This window comes from Scatophagus argus, chromosome 5 (genome assembly GCF_020382885.2).
Source record: "Scatophagus argus isolate fScaArg1 chromosome 5, fScaArg1.pri, whole genome shotgun sequence".
In the NCBI taxonomy this organism is placed as follows: domain Eukaryota; kingdom Metazoa; phylum Chordata; class Actinopteri; family Scatophagidae; genus Scatophagus; species Scatophagus argus.
This window is the reverse complement of record NC_058497.1, coordinates 4,808,863-4,828,598: the sequence shown is the minus strand read 5'-3', so window position 1 is coordinate 4,828,598 and position 19,736 is coordinate 4,808,863. Positions and strand designations below refer to the sequence as shown.

Below are 19,736 nucleotides of genomic sequence, written 5' to 3'. Positions count from 1 at the left end.
AGAAAGGTACACCTTATTCTAATGAAGCTTCATTTCACTGCAATCCTACAGAAAAACAGAGATCAATACATATATTTCAGGTGGCTCGATACCTAGAAGTTGTGAATGTGACAGGCCGGAGCCTTTAGAGTTCCTTAATGAGTGTAAAGGACGTTCACAGTTGTCTCATTGCTCTTTTTTTGTCCACAGCACAGGCACAGTGGTTTCTAAAGCAACCGAATATTTTTCCTTTGATTTGTAAATGTGGTGCCATAAAAACATTTTAGGAAACGTTTATGTTTTGTTTATGTTGTTTAGAATGCTCCAAACCAGAAATACTGACACATATTTTTTTTTTCCCCCCAAACACACCAAGTTGTTTATACATTTGTATTTCAACAGTTAGACTTTTCTGACTCATTGTGGGTACAATCACAAACCTCCCTGTTTCTCTATACAGAGGAGGAAACTACTGAGAGACTACAGCTGTGACAAAGCTGAAAACAAGATAGATGTACTGAATACCAGACAAGCAGGTCAGTGTACAGGATAGTCTGAGCTCACATCAGACACAGCGACCAGACGGATTTATGAATGAAATGATGTGCGCGCGTACTCACGCACACGCACATACACACACGATGATCCATACTCCACACGTTTTTGACAGGCAGCCAAAAATAGAGACCACAGTGCGCGCGGGCTGACGATGAAACTGCTCACACACACACACACACACTCCCCTCTGCAGTCTGTCACCCCGCCCGACTCGGGCTTTGGCGGAGTCCGTATGTGAGTCATCGGTGGACTTTAACTGTCTCTGTCCCTCAGTGCTGCAGCGGAGACACAACAGCAGTCACTGACGGCAGCCATTAAGAGGTTACTACTACAGAGGGAAATATAACTGTGACACTCAGCCACAGTCAGTGAAGAACAAAATGAACCAACACCAGTAATATACTGAGCAATTAAGCTCAGAGGAAGGCCGTTAGAATATGAATAAATTAATTTAAGAAGGTCTATTTCTTCCACTCTCAACCATGTGCCGACTTAAAGAAAATGTCCACTACGTCTTCTTAATGACCAAGGTTATACGTTCATGATAGTTCATGTTATTGGACACAGCCGGAGCCCAGACAGAACTTATCAGCCCTTTAGTCAGTCAGTGGCCCTAAATATAGCTCCATTATGAATTTATTCATTTCCACTGAGCTGTGCGAGGTCAAAACAGACTTCAGTTCATATTCAGAGAGAGAAGCAGTGTGTGTGTGTGTGTGTGTGTGTGTGTGTGTGTTAATTATATGTGCGCGCGCCTGTGTTGCGTATCTCCTCGCTCTCTGACGCACGAGTCAGGTGGTTCCTCTAATAGCAATAGGAGCTGTCCGCGGTGCTGAAAGCACACTCAACAGCGCGACACAGAGAGATGCTCAGTCCACTCACGAGCCTCGACAGAAACTAACTACAAAGGTAGGACTTGGTTGTTGACTGCCTGAGTCACATTACACTTTTCGAAACAATGTTTCCTGTCACACGCTTCCTTTGAGTCTTCTTTTCACTTACCTAAGCTAGCTTCTGTGACAGCAGCTCTTTCGCCAACCTGATGCACCACCACCACCACCGGCGTGAAGGCGAAGAGGTTGCGTTGTGTTTTGACCGCAGTTTCTTTGTTCCAGTTTCGTTTGTGCTTATTCAGAATTGCTTGTGCTCTGTGGTTCGTTCGTGCTACTTTTCTGTCATGGGTTAATAAGTAGAAACGACTAAGTTAAGTTCAGCAGTTCAAATTAGGGCTTCATAAAATGAAAGGAAAATTAAACGTCCAAATGACAGCAAATCATTGTTTTCTAAATACATTTTTCTTTTTTGTTGTCTCGTGTTTTGGAAAAGGTTAGCCCACTCAAAAACATAAACATTTGATAAAACATTTCCGTAAATCATTTTAATCAAATAATATTTTTTGTATTTTGACCGCATGTACCCATAGGCAGAAAACGTACCATTGGAGGGCAATTATTATCAACAGAACACTGTTTAATTTAACTTAAACCTGTAAAAACAATAATAACTGGGTTTTAAGGTTTTGCGCGGTTAAAAGAGATCCTCTATGGGAACATCAGCCTTACCGGGTTACCTTGACGACGGTGCAGTGACTCAGAGAAGCAATTTGACGACTAATGAGATTTGCACGGGAGCTGCACGCTGCTGTTATTACTGCTGCTGGCAAACAGGCGGCAGGATTCCAGTCTGATCCGAAAATACCAGCAACAAGAGATATAAACACTCTGCTTCATACTTTTCACTGATGACCCCGTAATCAACCACTTCCAGATGATGATGATGTTGATGATGATGAAGGTGATGTTGTAATAAATAGAAGCCACCATTTGCTTTACAGACATCACTCACATCTTTTTTTTATTTTGCTGCTGCATCTTTCATTTTAACTTTGGTGCAATATAAAGTGCTTCATACATGCAAAAACTAAAACAAAATAAATAAATATTACAATCAAAACAATGCTACAATAAGCTAAAACTATGTCTAATTTAAGGTATTTTTGTCTTGGGAGGGTGTATTTTTAGCTGGATTTTGTCAAGCAGTTTAGACATTTAATACAGATATTTAGATATTTTAAGATAAATTAAGGTATCTGACCTGGTTCAGACCACAGCAAAAGTCATGATCTGATTTTTAAATTGATCTCCTGCCTTTAAATCAAAACAAATCATCAGACCCGACATTTAAAACGATGATAAGAGCAAAAGACATTTAAGAAATGCCAGAGCAGTAACCATTGCGAACCTGTTAGTTTAATGTGTAAAGGTCATTGCTGACATGTGCCTCTTTGTGTTTTCTCTGCAGGCGTCACCATGTCGTCACATCCCAAGACCTTCACTACAGGCAAACCTTTCTTCATTTGTTTTGCCAGTCTCCTCTTAATCCTCATCTTCCTCTGTTCCTCTGGTGTTCAAGGGGCTTCTCTCAGAGAGCACAGACAGGGAGGAAGTGAATCAGACTCACAGAGAGGAAATGTCCACCAGGCTCCTAACGCTGACATGCTCAAAGCTTTGGAGTACATACAGAGCCTCCGTCAAAGGACCGGCACTGACTCCCAGCAGCATGCCCCTCCTGTTACAGGGTACGATGTCAGCCACATGGATGATGCGGAGAAGCTGCGTTCTATGCTGAGGCTGGCTTCTAATCCTATGCAGAGCAAAGATGAAGATGAGGAAGAGGAGGAAGCAGAAGAGGGAAGGGAAGATAAGAGTGAAGAGCTGCTCCAGGCTGTGCTGAGCACCCTCCAGGAGACTGAAAAGGCCTCCAAGCCAGCTTTACTTCACCACGGCATTGACGGAGCAGGCCAAAAGGACGACATGTACCCCAGGGTGCATCAGAAAGAACATGGCATCAGGCCTCACAAGAAGCTCCCGCTAATGTTTGAGGATGAGGAAGAGGAGGGGCCAGACAGGGAGCACGAAAGCCCCTTCAAACGCACAAACGAGAACGTGGAGGAGAAGTATACGCCTCAGAACCTGGCAACACTGCAGTCTGTGTTTGACGAACTGGACAAGCTGACTACTGCCAAGACCGTGCCTAAACGCCAAGATGAGGAGGATGACATGGAGGAGGAGGATGATGAGCAAAAAGATGATGACATGTTTAACGTGAGGAATGCAGCATACGATGGTGTAGTCGGGGATTTCACAGACTTGGGTCCATTACAAGAACAGGAAGAGGAGGAGGAGGAGGAGGAGGAGGGAGACGAGAGGGACAACAAACATGAAACAAACCGAGGGCTTGATTATGTCGATGAAAATGATGAAGAAGCTGATGAGGATGATGAAGAAGAAGATGATGAAAGCTTCCCAGTCAAGAGGTCAAATGATGCAGATGATGTTGCTAACCTGATGGACTATTACCTTCTGAAAGTGCTGGAAAAAACAGAAGAAGAAGAGCAGAAACGCGAGATAGAGGAAGAAGAGAAAGAGAGGGCTGAGAGGAGAGTGGTTCAGACACAGTACAGAGACAGCATAGAACCACGGGCCATCTACCAGCTCATTCAGATCTCCCGAAAATATCAGATCCCACCCGAAGACCTGTTGGACATGTTCAAAACCGGAGAAAGGATGAATCAAGACAAGTTACAAAAGAACAACAAATTATCCAGAGTAGAAAGCAGGCTCTCTCAGATATCCTCAAAAAAAATGCACAAGATTCCTGAAACTAAATTCTACAACAGACGCTTTCCTGATAGACAGAAGACCCCTGAAGAGCTGAGGACAGAAGAGATACTAAACATCCTGGGGCTAGGGGGCGGTGAGGATCGAGCTCCTGTCAGGAAGCAGAAGCAGTACAAAAGCTCGCTGTCACGACTTCACACTCAGCCTGCGGGGCGTTCGGGGGAACCCGCTCCCACGCAACGGCGCCTTCCCAGCACATTAAAGGACGACTATGATGACACAGTGGATGAGGATGAACTGGCAGCATATTTAGCAGCTCAGATGCTGGCACAGTATCCAAACCCCACGTACAAGAGCAACAACAAGGCGAGCCAAAAGCGAGACGAAAATGGACAGAGCGTGACAGGCTCTTTTGAACAGGCGATACAGGATTATTTTGATCAAATGGACTCAGACAAAAGCCCAAATGAAAAGAGACAGTCCGAGGATGATGAGAGGGGTGGTGACACACAGATGCAAGGCTTTGACAATGAGGCGGTGATGAAATTGCTGAGCTACCTGAACCCAGAACCTGAAGATAGTGATACTGATGCCAAGACAGCCCATGGAATATAAATAAGGCTGTAGATACACACGCACATATATAGTTTTGTTGGAGGAAGAGGGATGAAAATAAGTATTTTGAAGAATAAAACATGTTGTCAATTTGTCAAATTAGTTATTCTGTAGGTTTACAGTTCTTATTTATTAGCAGAAATATGAGTGTTCAGCCATTCATTTGATGCTTTTTTTTTAAATAAGTTTGTGGCTCAACAACACTTAACAACCAGTACATGTGACTCACCAGCCTTGCATTTTAATGCACACACACACACATACAACCAAAATCAGTGTTGAATCCTCTAGATTCACTTGTGTTTTATGGTAATTCTTTCTTAAATGTGGTCATATGTGACATACCTGAGGTTAATAAAGCATTGACTTTATTTTTTCCTTACTGTGTAGTGTTTCTTCATTTACATTTACACAGTGCATCAATTTCAAAGTAAATTTGTATTGCTTTATATGTATTACTATTGAGATTACAAAAACATATAAGAATAAGAAAAAAATGTATTTAGATCAACTGACTTTTTTGAGTCTTATCTCCTGTCATAAAACCCTGAGATTAACAGACATCGCGCTAAAAAGGTACTTACATATTCAAAAATAATTCCAATCCTTAAACCTTAAGAGGAAACAAGATCAGCACGTTTGTGGTTGTTGTATGACCACAGTGTTACGCCAAATGAGTCACCATCAGCCACTGAATAAAAATGTTGCTTGAAATGAACCATTTGCTTCAAGTTTTGAAATGTGAAACACTCTCGTCCTCTTTTGGCTCAGTAGGCAGGTTTGGTCAAGTATTCCTCCAGTGTCTGTGAGAAGAGCAGACACATGAAAACCCATTTCACACGAGTAACAAGAAAAGCCTATGTCTACCACAAAGTACCTTAAAGTACCTTAAAGTACCTCTTGGAGCATGTCAGCCTCCTCCATTGATGCTCCCACGGCTACTCTGGATGTTTCTTGGACTTCTCCTCCCATCAGGAATTCGTCCAGGATGAAGTAAGCCTTCTCAAAGTTGAAAATGATGTCCAACTCACAAACCTGAAACAGAACAATATACCATCCATTAGACTTGACATAAATTACACTTCAGTGATCTGTTTTATGGATGGTAATTTCACGCACCACTACGGATGACCAGGTCCTAAATGAATATATATAGAAATAGCAAGCTGATCAAATAAAAAACTGATGAGATCTTTAAGATAAACAGAGCCAGCCTCTTTATCATATCTCCCCCTCCATCTGCTCCTTTCACGTTCATTGTTTGTCACTGTTTGAGTTTATGTAAATAGGAAGGTGTGGCTCTCGCTTTGCTTTGTAAATCAAAAGGAGCCAGGTGGACTTCAAGTGGTTCTGGAGCAAAGGCAGCTTATGGACACCAGGGGGAGTCAGACTGGTAGACAGTCAGAGACACAGAAGGGATTTACTCCTGCATCGTAGTGGATGACAGAAGTCACAGTAGTTCACACTGTTCAGCCTTGGACCTGTGCATTATAGTACGAACTGTGCCTAAAACTGAACCACACAGTTTTCTGTCGCTCTCCTCTTTAACAGTGCCTTGTCACACCTGCCACTGACTTCCAGTGGAGAAAAATTTTAAAACCACAGCATACATATCATACTTTAGACAAAACGTGTTTCCATCTTTGCTTCGGATTGGCCCTTTACTGTTTCAACATGACAATGCCCCAGTGCACAAAGCAAGGTCCAGCAAGAAATCATCTTCCCAGCTTGGCGTGGATAAACTAGACTGGCCTGCAGAGCCCTGACCTCAACCTCATCCAGCACCTTTGGGATGAACTGGAACACCGGCCGAGTCAGACCTTACCCACCAACATCAGCATCGGACCTATCTAATGCTCCTGAGCCTGACTGGGAACACTGTGGAAAGCCTTCACAGAAGAGTAGAGGCTGTTATAGCAGCACATTAACGCCCATGGCTTTGAAACGGAGGTGTTCAACAGTCACATACTGTACATGTGTAGTGTTACACATAAAATACTTTATATCTATTTACTGCCATGTGGTGTACATTCATGTCATGTCATCAGTGATAGATTTAAGCTAAATTTAATCAAGCAACAAGTTATCCTTTGGCTAAATGAATACTGTACTGCACATTACTATTAACACAACATACAGCATCTACTAGTACATAATAAGTGTTAATTACTGTATTTGTACTAAAACCTCTTCCAGTCCCTCCAGAATTAATGAAAGCCCCTTGTGTCCCCACACAGGCAGGGCACGCAGGGACAACTAAAAAACACAGACAGAGTCTCTTCTGTTTGTTCCACGACTTTCAGCTCTACTTACGTTGCCAAAGTATTTATCCAACAACTCGACATATCTGTGCAGCACTTCAAGGGACAGCAGCTCATTATCCTGGGCTTCTAGTCCAGCACAGAAATACAAACTGGCATATCTGCATTTGAAGAGGACAAAGCCCAAAGGTTACAGTGGTGGTTGCCACAAAGCTGCAAAGAAATGAAGGGAAAAAAAGCATAGCTGAAGAACAAGCATAAACATGTTTCTGTATAATTATACTTGCCTCAAGAAATGATTGTGTGTAATTATTTGCTCTGTTGTTTAGTGGTTTTACTGTTGATTTTCCTGCAGTATGCACAGTACAGATATTCACGGGATGATCAAAATATCAGTCTAAAACTACAGCAAGTTTAACTAAGTTTAACTGTATAAGCTTCATAAATGTTCTACATGTGGCAAAATGAATCCCAACATCCTGCGAGTTGTTATTCTGTCCACTCCCAGTCACTCTACTTTTATTACAAGGTGGTTACTAAAAACCAGGAGAGTATAACCACACATCCAGGCCATGCTCTGTGTGTTTAACTGCCGCTCCACTCTGTCCACGTCTGCCTGCTCTTTGTTGTGAAAGGGTGTGTCTGTCAACTGCGTCAATTTTGGGGCATTAACAAAGACGACATGCAAGTTAAGTTAAATTAAGCATACACAGAGTCAAAGGTGGTTTCTGCTCGATGAACAGGTCTATCAGGAAGGCTGATGTCAAAACTCAGAAAAAAATCATCTTGTACTGGTAATTATAACACAATTGAAAGAATAGCTCTGTCTCTTGTCGCCACCTTTTGTAAATGATCTTGAGGTCTCTCCATTGGAGAAAGTTGCAGGAACGTGGCGGACGGGCTAACACTACCATTATCATGTCCCGGATCACCTTCTTCTTCTCCCGGTCTGTTATTGGTATGAACCATTTCTGCAGTCGCAGCTTCCCCTGCCGATTGAACAGCAACAGGAAGCGCATCTGAAAATGAGAAAAAGAGCAAAAACCACAGATTTTTTTTAATTTGTAACCTTTGGACACAAATTAGTGCAAGACAACTACAGAAAAACTCTAACAAACAACAACTCAACATCTTGTGCTATGAGGGCTAAAGACACACAACTAAAATGTGTGTGTCTTTCTCATTTGTGTAAGTCAAATTACATAGACTTGCATTAATTTCCTGGAGGATTAACCACCACCTAACCATAACAACGAACATTACTTATCTAATTCTAACCCTTACCTTAACTTGACCCTAACGTTATCCTAACCTTAAAGCAGGTCTTCACCATAATATTTAATGATTTACATTGTGGGGACTTGCATTTTGCCCCCATAATAAATAAGGCAGCCTTTGGCAATGAGACTGCGTGAAAAGATTTTTCTCCGCACAACTACAGGAATACATGTCCACCCACCCACCCACACACACACACACACAGTGTAATAATACCCACACTTGAACTACAATCAAAGGAACCTGCAACTAAAACAACCACTAGACGGGAATTCGATTTCACAACAAGATGTGAAAAAAATCACCTGGCAAACATAAAACATCTTTATCACTCTGGGTGCAATAACACGGTAAATACAATGTGATTGTTGTGCAAGGGCAGCTAATGAGAGCACTTTGCCCTGAGGTACAGCTGGAAGCAGCACTGCTTCTGCCTACATCAAGATAAAGCACGACATGTGGAGCAAAGAACACAAGCGCAACTGCAAATGCAACTGTCTGCAGGACGAATTTGAAGAAGGATTTGGGTTCAAATTCTTAAAAGCTTTATGACTATTTTGTGTGAAATCATCTTTATTGATTCTGTTTAATAATATTGTATAAATGATTAAAAAAAAAATACATTTAAACTTCAGCAAACAATACCAGCGGTTCCTTTGCATTCATTTGCATGTCAGACATGACATGCTTGTATTACACTGTAAAAAGTGTCCATCCTTTTACAAGGTTTTCCTCAGGAGAGTATTTTGTAATGCCATGTGACAAATCTGATAAATGATTCTTCCCTTCTTCGCACGTGTCACATGAAAAATATCAAGACCACTCAAGGAAGTGCCAAACTGGCTGGCAGAATCAGAAGAAGAGGCAGAAGTGGTTTGAGGATACACAGCAGTTACCTGGAACGTTTATTGCATTGTGACACCTTTTACTGCCAACAGGTGCGTGGATAAAACCATAGCAACAAGCTCGTATACTCACCATTTTGTCACAGCAGTCCCAAAGTAGTCACCCTTGTCAAATCCTTAAGGTATAGGAGGGAACTCTATCCCAAAGTCCTTCCTGTCCTACCGGGTGTCCCGTGCTTTCGGATGCGCTGACATTGTTGATCTTCCCAGAAATCAGTGCGCACACCTTCTCCAGAGCCGCGCCCCGCTGCGCTCCAGCCGCTGATTGGCTGACGAGGAGCCACCGGACAAGGCTGCAGGTAGGCAGGTGAGTCAGTGCAGCGCAGTCGGATGGCCTGCTGTCCATCCTCTGCAGGAATCTCTGTTTAGAGTCAGTCTTTGTTGCCATAAGTCACGTGCATTCGTGTGATATTAACGACTGAGCGCGCGTGAAAAATCCACAAATCTGATTTGATTTCCAATTTTCTAAAAGACGTCGCTTTATTCTGTTTTGAGTTAAATTCTTGAGTTACTGAAGTTAGCTGTAACTGATTATGACAGGAATTATGATATAGTAAATTAAAATGATGATATAGACAACTACAGGTATTCTACATGTAATAAGGCGAATTAATTATTTTCCATTTATGGGCTACTGCTCTGGGAAAGGGAGGGGGTCTTTTTTGTTCTCTAATCCATCCTATTGTTTTTCATAAATGTTGTGCTCATATATTATTTTTAACTCAACACTGCTAACTTTAAGTTCCGGTAAACTACGTTAAATCAGCTATAATAACGTAGCATCTGGATCTAACTGTTGTGTTTACGTGAAGGTTTTACTTTATTATGTCAGAGGCTTGTGGTTTGCTGTATTTGGGTTTATGTTTCAGGTCGTACTTCACCACCAACCTCTGTTCACCTGTGGGAGACGAGCTGGAGTGGGCCATTAAACGCATACATACAAAATATAACGTTAAACACTAAATAATGAAGTGCTGTCAACTGCGTGTGCATTTATTTGGAGTAGCCAACCAGCGTGTTTCCATTGGTCTGTAGGTTAAATTACAGGCAGTAGAACTAATGCAGCCATGCTTCCCGCCGCTGGGTGGCCGGTGAACTTGTTTCATGTTAATTTAGCGGAGCTACACGTGGTTTTGGTCGTGCGTAAAAGCGGAGGAGAGAGCTGAGCGAAGCGAGAAGCTTCCAGAGCAGCATCATGTCTCTGTACCGCAACTCCGCCTGGTTCCTGAAGGGAGTGACCGAGTTCACCAGGTAAGGCGTGTTTTCTCTGCTGCTCACACATCACCGTTCTCTCTTACAAACTGGGTTTAGTCTCTGACTTTCTGTCCCGTGTGCATCCGCGCCAGTGTGTGTGTTTGTGTGTGTATGGAGGATAAATCTAGTTATTATTTTTTCAGAGTAATAACTTTGCGGAAAGCAAGGCATTAAAACGATACATACATTAATGCATTTATAATGTATCATAATTTAAGAAAGGCATATCTTAGAAAATGACTCAATACTTCACGGGATAACGACTAATAACATTCCTTAAACTGCTAAACTGAATGTCTCGTGGTTTTGTTGTTATTTTATTATATTTCCTATTCTAAACATCGCAGGGCACTTTGTGTCAACTAAAATGATAATGAACTTTTGCAAGCTTATCTTTGTTTTCTAACTGTCTGATTTGGAGCCTTTAATTTGGAGATAGTTTGCTTCTTGTGAAAATAAAGTAATAATAATGTTAATAATAATTATGATATTTTGAAAAATGAGTTTGAGTTTCTCTTTATTTCATATTAAAAGAGCCAGTATGTTGGTTTATTAAAGATCCTTATAGACTGGTTGGGTTTGGGTCACTACCATACAGAACTAACCCAGCTCACTGTCTAGAACAGGGAAACGGGGGCTCTCAGAAATGTTCAATTTAAAACTCTCTTAAAAATTTTAATTTCAATTAAAGTTAACACCATGATATATAATCCTGAAATGAATAGTCAGTGAGTCAGTGAGAGCAGCAGAAAACAAATCAACAACTGTTTTGATAAGTGATTGATCATTTTTGCTGATTCCAACGTCAGATGTGAAGGAGTTGCTGGTGTCTCTCTGTTTTATATGCTAAACTGAATTATCTTTGGGGTTTTGACTGTTGGTTGAGCAAAACGAGACATCTGAAGACGTTCACATGTTAATAAATGCATAATGTATAATGTATATATTTCAATCTTCCTCTCACTGTATGAGGATGGGCTCTGTCAGAAGTTACACAGTAAAAGGGCTACATTTTTGAAAGGGATAAGATTTATAGCTTCATGTTGTGGTGAAAATGCAGCTGATGTTTGTTTGCACCAGTGGTTGTTGATCCCTGACTGGAGGTTTTACTTTACAGACCTGCTAACTAGAATTGAACTGCAGCACATCTTCGAATATCATTCATTTATGAATTTAGCAAAGTTAACAGTGGCTCAGCAGCAGTCATGTAAGACCATAAGCATATAGTTCAACCACAACAGGGCTCTAAATGCTTTACCAGTCCTATTTGATCTATTTCAGCCCTAAGGCGCCTTTCCTCATCAGTATAAAGCAAGACAAGTTGTCTGAAGAGGTGCTTTTGTCATTGTTTCCCTTCTCCCCTTTGTTCTGTGTTATCTTTTCTCCCAGAGAGCTGCCCGGCAACCCGCTCTGACCCTGCACTAATAGCTCTCTGCATGACACCATCGAACAGAGCCGGCATTTAGCCTCAGTATTAGCCCCCTCGCTGTCCCCGTCGCCCCCCCTTTCACCCACCCTCAACAATGGCATCCAGGACAATGAGGGGAATTGAAGTCCTTGGTGCCACTCAAGCTCACACACACACATACACCGATCCTGTTGTCAGCGTCGGTAGTCTCACCCCAAAGCGCTTCTCATCAGAGATGATGCCAGGCACCCTCTCGCCTTCATTGAATGTGTACAGTAAAGCTGTGAAGACACATACAGTAGCCGGACTGACCCGAACACTGACCCTTTCTGATCTGAACACACAGACGCATGCACACACACACACACACACATATATATTCTCTCTCTCTGAGACCTGAATTTGTTTCATTGCTGTTGCTCTCCACTGAGTCTAATCGTTTCGACCCTTTTAATCTCACTTCAGTGAGATTAAATCTCATCCCAGCAACGCTCAGATGAACCCTGATATATAGTAGATGCATTACATTAAACATGTCCAGATGAACAAGTTGCTGACATGAATTTAATACAGTAAATGCTCATGTCCTGCAGAACTGGCTTCCTGTCAGCCTCCAAGAGGTTTGTGGAGAAGGACCTGGAGGTGTCCGTGGCAGGACGTGCCTTCATGATAACAGGAGCCAACAGTGGCATTGGGAAAGCCACTGCCATGGCCATCGCTAAGAGGGGTACCAATCCTTCTGCCTGTTTTTTTTTAGCTTATACAGTGGGACAAACACAGTGCACTGCAAAAGGAGTAATTGTGTAGAACTGGATGGAAGACTGTCCAATTTTGGATGATACAAACCATCAGATCTGCACAAAAGTTTCAGTGTGCAATACTTACGTTAACTCCAGATCACACAGTCCTGAAAAATCTTTCATGATATAGCTCAGGTACAGATGCACAGGTACAAGCCCAGGTGCTGCACCAAAGGGAAACTGTCTCCGGTGAACCCAGTGGTTGCAACTAGGAAACCCTGCAGAACAGCACAAGAAACAACATTCCAAATGTTTCATTTTATAGTTGGCACTTGCCTGGAAATGAAAGAAAAAGTGTGGCAGTTAATTTGAAGTGTACCTTAAATGTAAAATATAAAATATTCCAGAATTCCAGAAACATAGGTCCTCACAGTTCAGGCAGCTATATGACTGTGTGTCCTCAATTACTATTACTATTAATTAATAGTAATATTAAGTAATAGTAATAATTAATTAATAGTAATATTAATTACTAGCTTCTTCACAAGTACCAATCATCAAGTCTTCATTAAACAGTGACTTACTTGTTGTACCTCAAAAGACAACTGAAATTGTTGAAACCTGTTTTCCTTAGGGAAATACAAAGAGAGGAGGATGACAAATAGGCCTGTTACCCCTCAGTCTTATCATTTGTGGCTTAAGGACCAACTACCAACAAGCATGATCTTGTTGGTAGTTCCACACATTGCAATAAAATAGAAAAAAATGTATAAAAAAGTGAGCAAAAAACATTATTCATCTGTAAATCAAATCTACAACACACAGAAGGATTTCCAGTGTCCTGAAAAGGTTCTAACTAATGAGTGAGAAACATGCTCCGAATAGTTTGGATATTCTCTGCACTTAAATATATATATATATATAAACAAAAAAACTTGACAAACTTTTTTTTAATTAAATTGAACAAAACATTTGAGCAATGAAACACTGCAGCTCATTCAGAGATCTTATCGAGTCAAATGTATCACAGAAAGTTGACAATGAATTCAACACTCTTCTTCTCTCTCTTGACTGTGTTCACATGCTCTCCTTCTAAGCTGATGTCCTAACATTAATGTTTATTCCGTCTTTGTCACAGGTGGAACGATTCACATGGTGTGCAGGAACAAAGACAAGGCTGAGGAGACGAGAGCTGAAATTGTCAAGGAGACAGGAAATAAAGTACAATATGACTCATTTCTAAACGAGCTTTTTCAAAAACACTGGACAGGCTCTGGTTCCCCAGATGTTATGTCATTCATTATACTTAATGTCATTTCAGGAAGTTTATGTCCACATCCTGGACCTGTCTGAGACCAAGAAGGTCTGGGAGTTTGCTGAGGGCTTCAAGAGGAAATACAAAGCCCTCAATGTACTGGTGAGTCACATGAGTTATCTATTTTCATATACATATGCTAGTGTGTAATCAGATTGTTATCTCAGATTTACTGTTGTCCATCTCCTCTCACTCACTGTTGACTTTTTTGTGCCACTTCACTTCTCTCATATTTTTTTTGAAATGTTTTGTGTTGTAACATGTGCAGATCAATAACGCAGGCTCCATCATGAGTCAGAGGGATGTGAACGCTGAGGGTTTTGAGAAGAGCTTTGCCACCAACGTCCTTGGTGAGTCAGATGTTAGGGCTGATGTGTGAAGAAAAAGATGGGAAGGAAAAATGGGGATAATCATGAAAAGCTTTTTGTTCTCTAGGGGTTTACATTCTCACCAAGAGTCTCATTCCCTTGTTGGAGAAGAGCCCAGACCCCAGAGTGGTGAGTCCACGAGATGCAAGCTGTCACAATCTCCTGCTGTCTGTTAGCCTTACCTCACATATGTTATAGACTTCTGATGATTTCAAAACTTTTTGGAACAGTGAGTCTGTAGATATTTCTGCCGTGGTCAAATGTAATTCATCTTAATGACATTTAATGGGTTTGGGCTGTGGCTGTTTGTGGTTCACTGCTGGCCACATGAATAAGACACACACTCAGAGAACATCCTGAAAATTAGTAGAAAGAACATTTCAGGCATAGATATTTTTTTTAGTGCCTAACACCAAACACTCTATAAAAGTCCTTCATTTAAGTGAAGTTTTATCACCATCAGTGTTATTTCATATTCTAACATTATAATAAAAGATGCAACCACCGATCAGCCATAACGTTATTAAGACTGACAGTTGAAGTGAATAACATTGATTATCTTGTTACAATGGCACCTAGCAGTGGATGGGATACATTAGGCAACAGTTGTACATTTTACCCTTGAAGTTGATGTGTTGGAAGCAGAAAAAATGGTCAATGTAAGGATTTGAGTGACTTCGACAAGGGCTAAATTGTGATGACTAAACAACTGGGTCACAGCATCTCCAGAACAGCAGCTCTTGTGGGATGTTTCTGGTCTGCAGTGGTCAGGACCTACCAAAAGTAGACCAGAAGCGGTGAACAGACAACAGGGTCATGGGCAGCCAAGGCTGATTAGTGCAGGTTGGGAGCAAAAGCTGGCCCTTGCTGTCTGATCCAATAGAAAACGTGCTATGGCTCTAATTGCCGAAAAAATTTATGCTGGTTCTGACCGAAAGAACCAGAACCAGAATGCAATATATCACAGTTTGTTGTGTATGGGGCTGTGTGGCTGCAGACCGGTCAGGGTGCCCATGCTGACCCGTGTCCACCACCAAAAGCGTCTGCAATGGGCACGTGAACATCAGAAAGGGACCACAGAGCAATGGAAGAAGGTGGCCTGGTCTGATTCATCGTGTTTTCTTTTCCATCATGTGAATGGCTGGGTGTGTGTGCATTGCTTACCCAGGGAAGACATGGCACCAGGATGCACTATGGGAAGAAGACGATCCGGAGGAGGCAGTGTGATGCTTTGGGCAATATCCTGCTGGGAAACCTTAGGTCCTGCCATTCATACGGATGTTACTTTGACATGTACCACCTACCTAAACATTGTTGCTGACCAAGTACTCTCCTTCATGGAAACGGTATTCTCTGATGGCAGCAGCCTCTTTCAGCAGGTTAATGTGCCCTGTTGCACTGCAAATATGGTTCAAGAAACAACAGGTGGTAACATGGCCTCCAAAATCTCCAGATCTCAAACCAATCAAGCATTTGTGGAATGTGCAGGGAAAAAAAGAGTCCAAACCATGTAGGTCCCACCTTGCAACTTACAGGACTTCTCCTACTTGGTGCCAGATACCACAACATATCTTCTGAGGTGTAGTACAGTCCATGTCTCAAAGGGTCAGGGCTGTTTAGGGGACAAAAGGGGAACCTCGTCTTCATAATGTTGTGGCTGATCGGTGTACATGTAAGCAGCATTTTAATGGTTTCCATGTTACAGATATTATATGAAATCCATCTTTAGTCCCTCACCCATGTGTCCATCTGTCTGTATTCAGATCACAGTGTCCTCAGGGGGAATGTTGGTGCAGAAGCTCAGGACAGGAAACCTGCAGTCTGAGAGAGGCCGCTATGATGGCACCATGGTCTACGCCCAGCACAAAGTAAGAAGTGAGCTTGAAACCTGCTGAGATAATTAGGAAACAGACAAAGCATAAAATGTATGGTCTTGTCAAAAAAAAAAAACAAAACAATATATTTCTATATATATATATATAGAAATAAAAATAGAGTTGTGTGACTAGATTGATAAGGTTGTGCTACATTGACAGGGTAGATAGTTGTTGTACGTATTGCTGATTATTTGCACATTTTGTTTGTTTGATTGAGATCAGATTTACTTTTGACATGAATGAAATATATAGTGTAGGGGTTTTCATTATATAGCAGCTGTGGAATTTATTAGCACGACAACGAACCTCAATTAAATGGTGTGAATGAAAGTGTGAAATTTTGATCAGATTCCATAGAAGGGTGCGTGAAAACTATTATCCTGCCGGCATTTTAAGTTTACAAACTGTGATTCATGACACCCAAGACTGTGTGCTTTATATCTACGCCTGGTTCGATTTCATGTGTTTCACCTGCTCGTGGTCCAAGCTTTCTATAAGGTACATTTACTCGTGTTTTTGTGTGTGTGTGTGTGTGTGTGTGTTTCAGAGGCAGCAGGTGGTGATGACAGAGCAGCTGGCGAAGACACACACTAGCATCCACTTCTCTGTCATGCATCCTGGCTGGGTTGACACTCCAGGTACTGCCAGCTCACATACAATACTGAGACTTTACAGCCGGCAAACTTTTTAGACAAATTTAACAGCATCATCTCCTTTATAAAAAAGGCCCTTATTACTAGTAATCAATCTGCTTTGTTTCTGTCCTTGTCTTTCTGTTTGTGTGTGTGTATCCCAGCGGTAGCCAATGCCATGCCAGACTTTCACAGCTCTATGAAGGACAGTCTGCGGACCCCGGAGCAGGGGGCCGACACTGTGGTCTGGCTGGCTGTCTCTGAGGCTGCAGCCAAAAACCCCAGCGGACGTTTCTATCAAGGTATACTGCAAAACTAATCCTTTGATATTTACATTTACCTGCTTATTTATGAGGGATTTGTGTATTAAAAAAGGGGAAAATACTATTTTAGTAATACTTAGTTTAAGACTGCAAAAAGTGGCAAGAAAGGGAGAGAAGAGAAGAGAAGAGAAGAGAAGAGAAGAGAAGACCATTGGCTGAATTATGTGTTTGTCAGTTGTGGGTGGACATGGTGTGTGTGTATGTCTATGTGTGTGAGGGTTTGGCCTGTGTCCACTGCAGCTGGAGTGGGCTGCTTTTGGTGCCAGATACTGCCAGAGAGTACAGTGCCTCAATAAGCACGCACACACACACGCACACACAAACACATTCACAAATGCGCTTTGGTGTACACGGACACACAAAGACCCCAATGGCCTTTAAAGTGGGAGGCTGTAGCCGAATATGAAAAGCTCACTTCAGCCGTGACACAAACACACTGCATTCATCTTTTAATGTGATGGGATATCAGGCTGTCTGGTGTCCTCAATTTTCATTGAATTCACGTTGGTCCACCTCACTGGTCTCAGTGTATTTATGTAATACTGGTATGACGTGGAGAGGACATGCTTGACTGACAGAAGACATCCAGTCTGTTTGGATTTTGGTGCAGGATGAGCCTTCACAGCTGAGGTGTGTCCCCAAATACCAGTCAAGCTGTCTGTTTGGCTTTTTCCCACTGCTTTATCTCATGTCAACACTCACTCAGCCAAACTGCTGTAGGTGCCAAAATTGTAGCAGCTGTCAACATGGAAACAGTCACTACTATTTTGGCAACACTCACAAAAATCCAATCTTGTACATATGTAAATCAAAATTATGTCTTGTACTGTTTACATCTCTTGTTTGAATCCAGGTCACATTAATTTAATGAATTATATCATTGGCTATAATTGTTATCTACTTTTGGAAGTATTATAGGTAATTATAGGTCATATCTTCCCTGCATACTTCAATGCCAATGTGAGTGTGAAACAGGTAGGTAAATTGTAGGGATGGACCAAATATCATCTCTAAGATCCAGCATTTTTCCAGTTATAGTTATTAGTGTTTTTGTCCGATTGCTAATGAAATAAATTTGGCACTGATGCAGCAGTGTCTGTATTCAGTGGTCTCCATGCCCTGAATAAACAAATAACCTGAATCCACAAAAACAAACAATAAGTAAAGTAAATATAGTGGAACAATATTCGCCTGCAAAATGGCAAGGTGTGGGAGTACAAACTAGCAGATAATGGAACTACTCAAGTAGAGTACAAATAAAGTACTTAAGCACAGAACTTCAGTACATCCCAGTACATCACTACTTATTCTAAATTTTGACACTAAGATTTTCAATTTTTACTACAAAGTAGCTTTTGTCCTGAAACAAACATATTAGTTCCCATTAAAGTGTGTTATATGTGATTTTACAAAGGTGTAAAAAACCTTTAACTTGGTGAAACCCTCAGAAACTGTGTTTGAATGACATGTCAGGAGCAATGCCTGGCCGAGTGTCTGACGTTGGCACGTGTTTTCTGTCTTTATTGGCTTTATTCAAGCACAGACCATAAGAGAGCAGGTCCTCTGACACCTTGTAGAAGTCAATATCACATCAACATGACAGCCACACTAGTGACTGGGTACTAGACAAGAGTCAATAAATACACACTTTTATGGTAATTCCTGTGTTTGTGCACAGACCGGAAGATGGTGTCCACCCACCTGCCGCTGGCCTGGACCCACAGCTCTCCCCTGGAGGAGCAGAAGTTATTGTCTGTGCTGGAAGACTTGGCCAAGACGTTTCAGCCTCACTGAGACAGCAGGAACCCGGTTACCAGTACACCATCAACACTAACACTGGACTCAGTGCTTCATCCCCATGATGATGTCATATACCCCTGCAGAGTACATAGATCTTTTGGAGTGATCTTTTGAACAACTAGCTTTACAATGCCAGATTAAACTCACCTATAACTGAGGGATGAAGGTCTGTAATGCGCCATAACTGTTTCTGTGATAACATTATGTCTGTGAGATCAGCTTTATAAAGATTAAACATTTAATGGTATAAAAGCGTTTGATAGTGATGATGCCTTTAAATGAGGATGTTATTTTGCAGATGGAGAGAGCAACCTCATAAACCATATAAACACACACACACACACACACACAATCCAGTCTGTTACTTTGACTTTAAGAAAGTTGTCAATCAGATGGGAATCTGATGTGACCAAAGTCATTCACACACCCTGCACCTACACCTTATCAATTCAGAGCACCAGCTATGGGTTCAATCTCATACTTGTGTCTTGATGACTTACAAACATGTCAGGTGATGTGTATTTAACAGCCGCGTCAGTAACTTGTGTATTTGTTGTATGGTATTGCAGCTGTAGCTGCAGCTTTCTGTACTGTGGAGGTTGAGCTCAGGTTGGAGATGAAGTGCTCTCTCTGTTTGCCGTGTGCCTTAAATGCACCACACGACATGTGCAATAAAACCCATGTATTTATGACTCTGTAATGTCTGAAGAGCGCTTTTAAAAACAGCCTTTTACTGACCGTGACTTTGGCTTGACTTTATTTGCCAGCTTGAATAAAGAGAAAATGACTCAGTGTTTTGTGTT

The 19,736-nt window shown here is 41.6% G+C and overlaps 3 protein-coding genes across 4 annotated transcripts; 2 read left to right on the top strand and 1 right to left on the bottom strand.

Annotated features, from left to right (window-relative positions):
- The first annotated feature begins 1,315 nt into the window (after positions 1–1,315).
- scg2a (secretogranin II a) lies at positions 1,316–5,143 on the top strand. The gene is made up of 2 exons (XM_046390171.1): positions 1,316–1,446; positions 2,839–5,143. The coding sequence occupies exon 2, from the start codon at positions 2,847–2,849 to the stop codon at positions 4,770–4,772; it is 1,926 nt and encodes a 641-aa protein (XP_046246127.1). The 5' UTR covers positions 1,316–1,446; positions 2,839–2,846; the 3' UTR covers positions 4,773–5,143.
- A 144-nt stretch (positions 5,144–5,287) lies between these two features.
- Positions 5,288–9,527, bottom strand: ap1s3a (adaptor related protein complex 1 subunit sigma 3a). 2 transcript variants are annotated; one of them, XM_046390173.1, is made up of 5 exons: positions 9,290–9,527; positions 7,874–8,052; positions 7,086–7,194; positions 5,660–5,807; positions 5,288–5,575 (listed from the first exon to the last, which is right to left on the bottom strand). In XM_046390173.1, exons 1-4 carry the CDS (start codon positions 9,290–9,292, stop codon positions 5,661–5,663), a joined length of 438 nt encoding a protein of 145 aa, XP_046246129.1. In that variant the 5' UTR covers positions 9,293–9,527; the 3' UTR covers positions 5,288–5,575; position 5,660. The 2 variants fall into 2 exon arrangements, with proteins under 2 accessions (XP_046246129.1, XP_046246128.1); XM_046390172.1 differs by having other exon boundaries at positions 5,670–5,807.
- Positions 9,528–10,216: 689 nt separating this feature from the next.
- On the top strand, positions 10,217–19,721 carry dhrs12la (dehydrogenase/reductase 12-like a). The gene is made up of 10 exons (XM_046388632.1): positions 10,217–10,467; positions 12,472–12,605; positions 13,757–13,839; positions 13,940–14,035; positions 14,202–14,283; positions 14,369–14,430; positions 16,065–16,169; positions 16,726–16,816; positions 16,975–17,112; positions 18,812–19,721. The coding sequence occupies exons 1-10, from the start codon at positions 10,412–10,414 to the stop codon at positions 18,925–18,927; spliced, it is 963 nt and encodes a 320-aa protein (XP_046244588.1). The 5' UTR covers positions 10,217–10,411; the 3' UTR covers positions 18,928–19,721.
- The last annotated feature ends 15 nt before the right edge of the window (positions 19,722–19,736 follow it).

Bases quoted from the DNA above. Each gene is read 5' to 3' on its own strand.
- ap1s3a (XM_046390172.1), bottom strand. The intron at 7,195-7,873 runs GTGGCGACAAGA...CTTCAAATGCAG, and splicing joins CTCAAGATCATTTACAAAAG to ATATGCCAGTTTGTATTTCT. The intron at 5,808-7,085 runs GTAAGTAGAGCT...GTTCTGTTTCAG, and splicing joins TGGATAAATACTTTGGCAAC to GTTTGTGAGTTGGACATCAT.
- dhrs12la (XM_046388632.1), top strand. From the start codon at position 10,412: ATGTCTCTGTACCGCAACTCCGCCTGGTTCCTGAAGGGAGTGACCGAG. The intron at 13,840-13,939 runs GTACAATATGAC...ATGTCATTTCAG, and splicing joins TCAAGGAGACAGGAAATAAA to GAAGTTTATGTCCACATCCT. The intron at 14,284-14,368 runs GTGAGTCAGATG...TTTGTTCTCTAG, and splicing joins CTTTGCCACCAACGTCCTTG to GGGTTTACATTCTCACCAAG.
- scg2a (XM_046390171.1), top strand. From the start codon at position 2,847: ATGTCGTCACATCCCAAGACCTTCACTACAGGCAAACCTTTCTTCATT.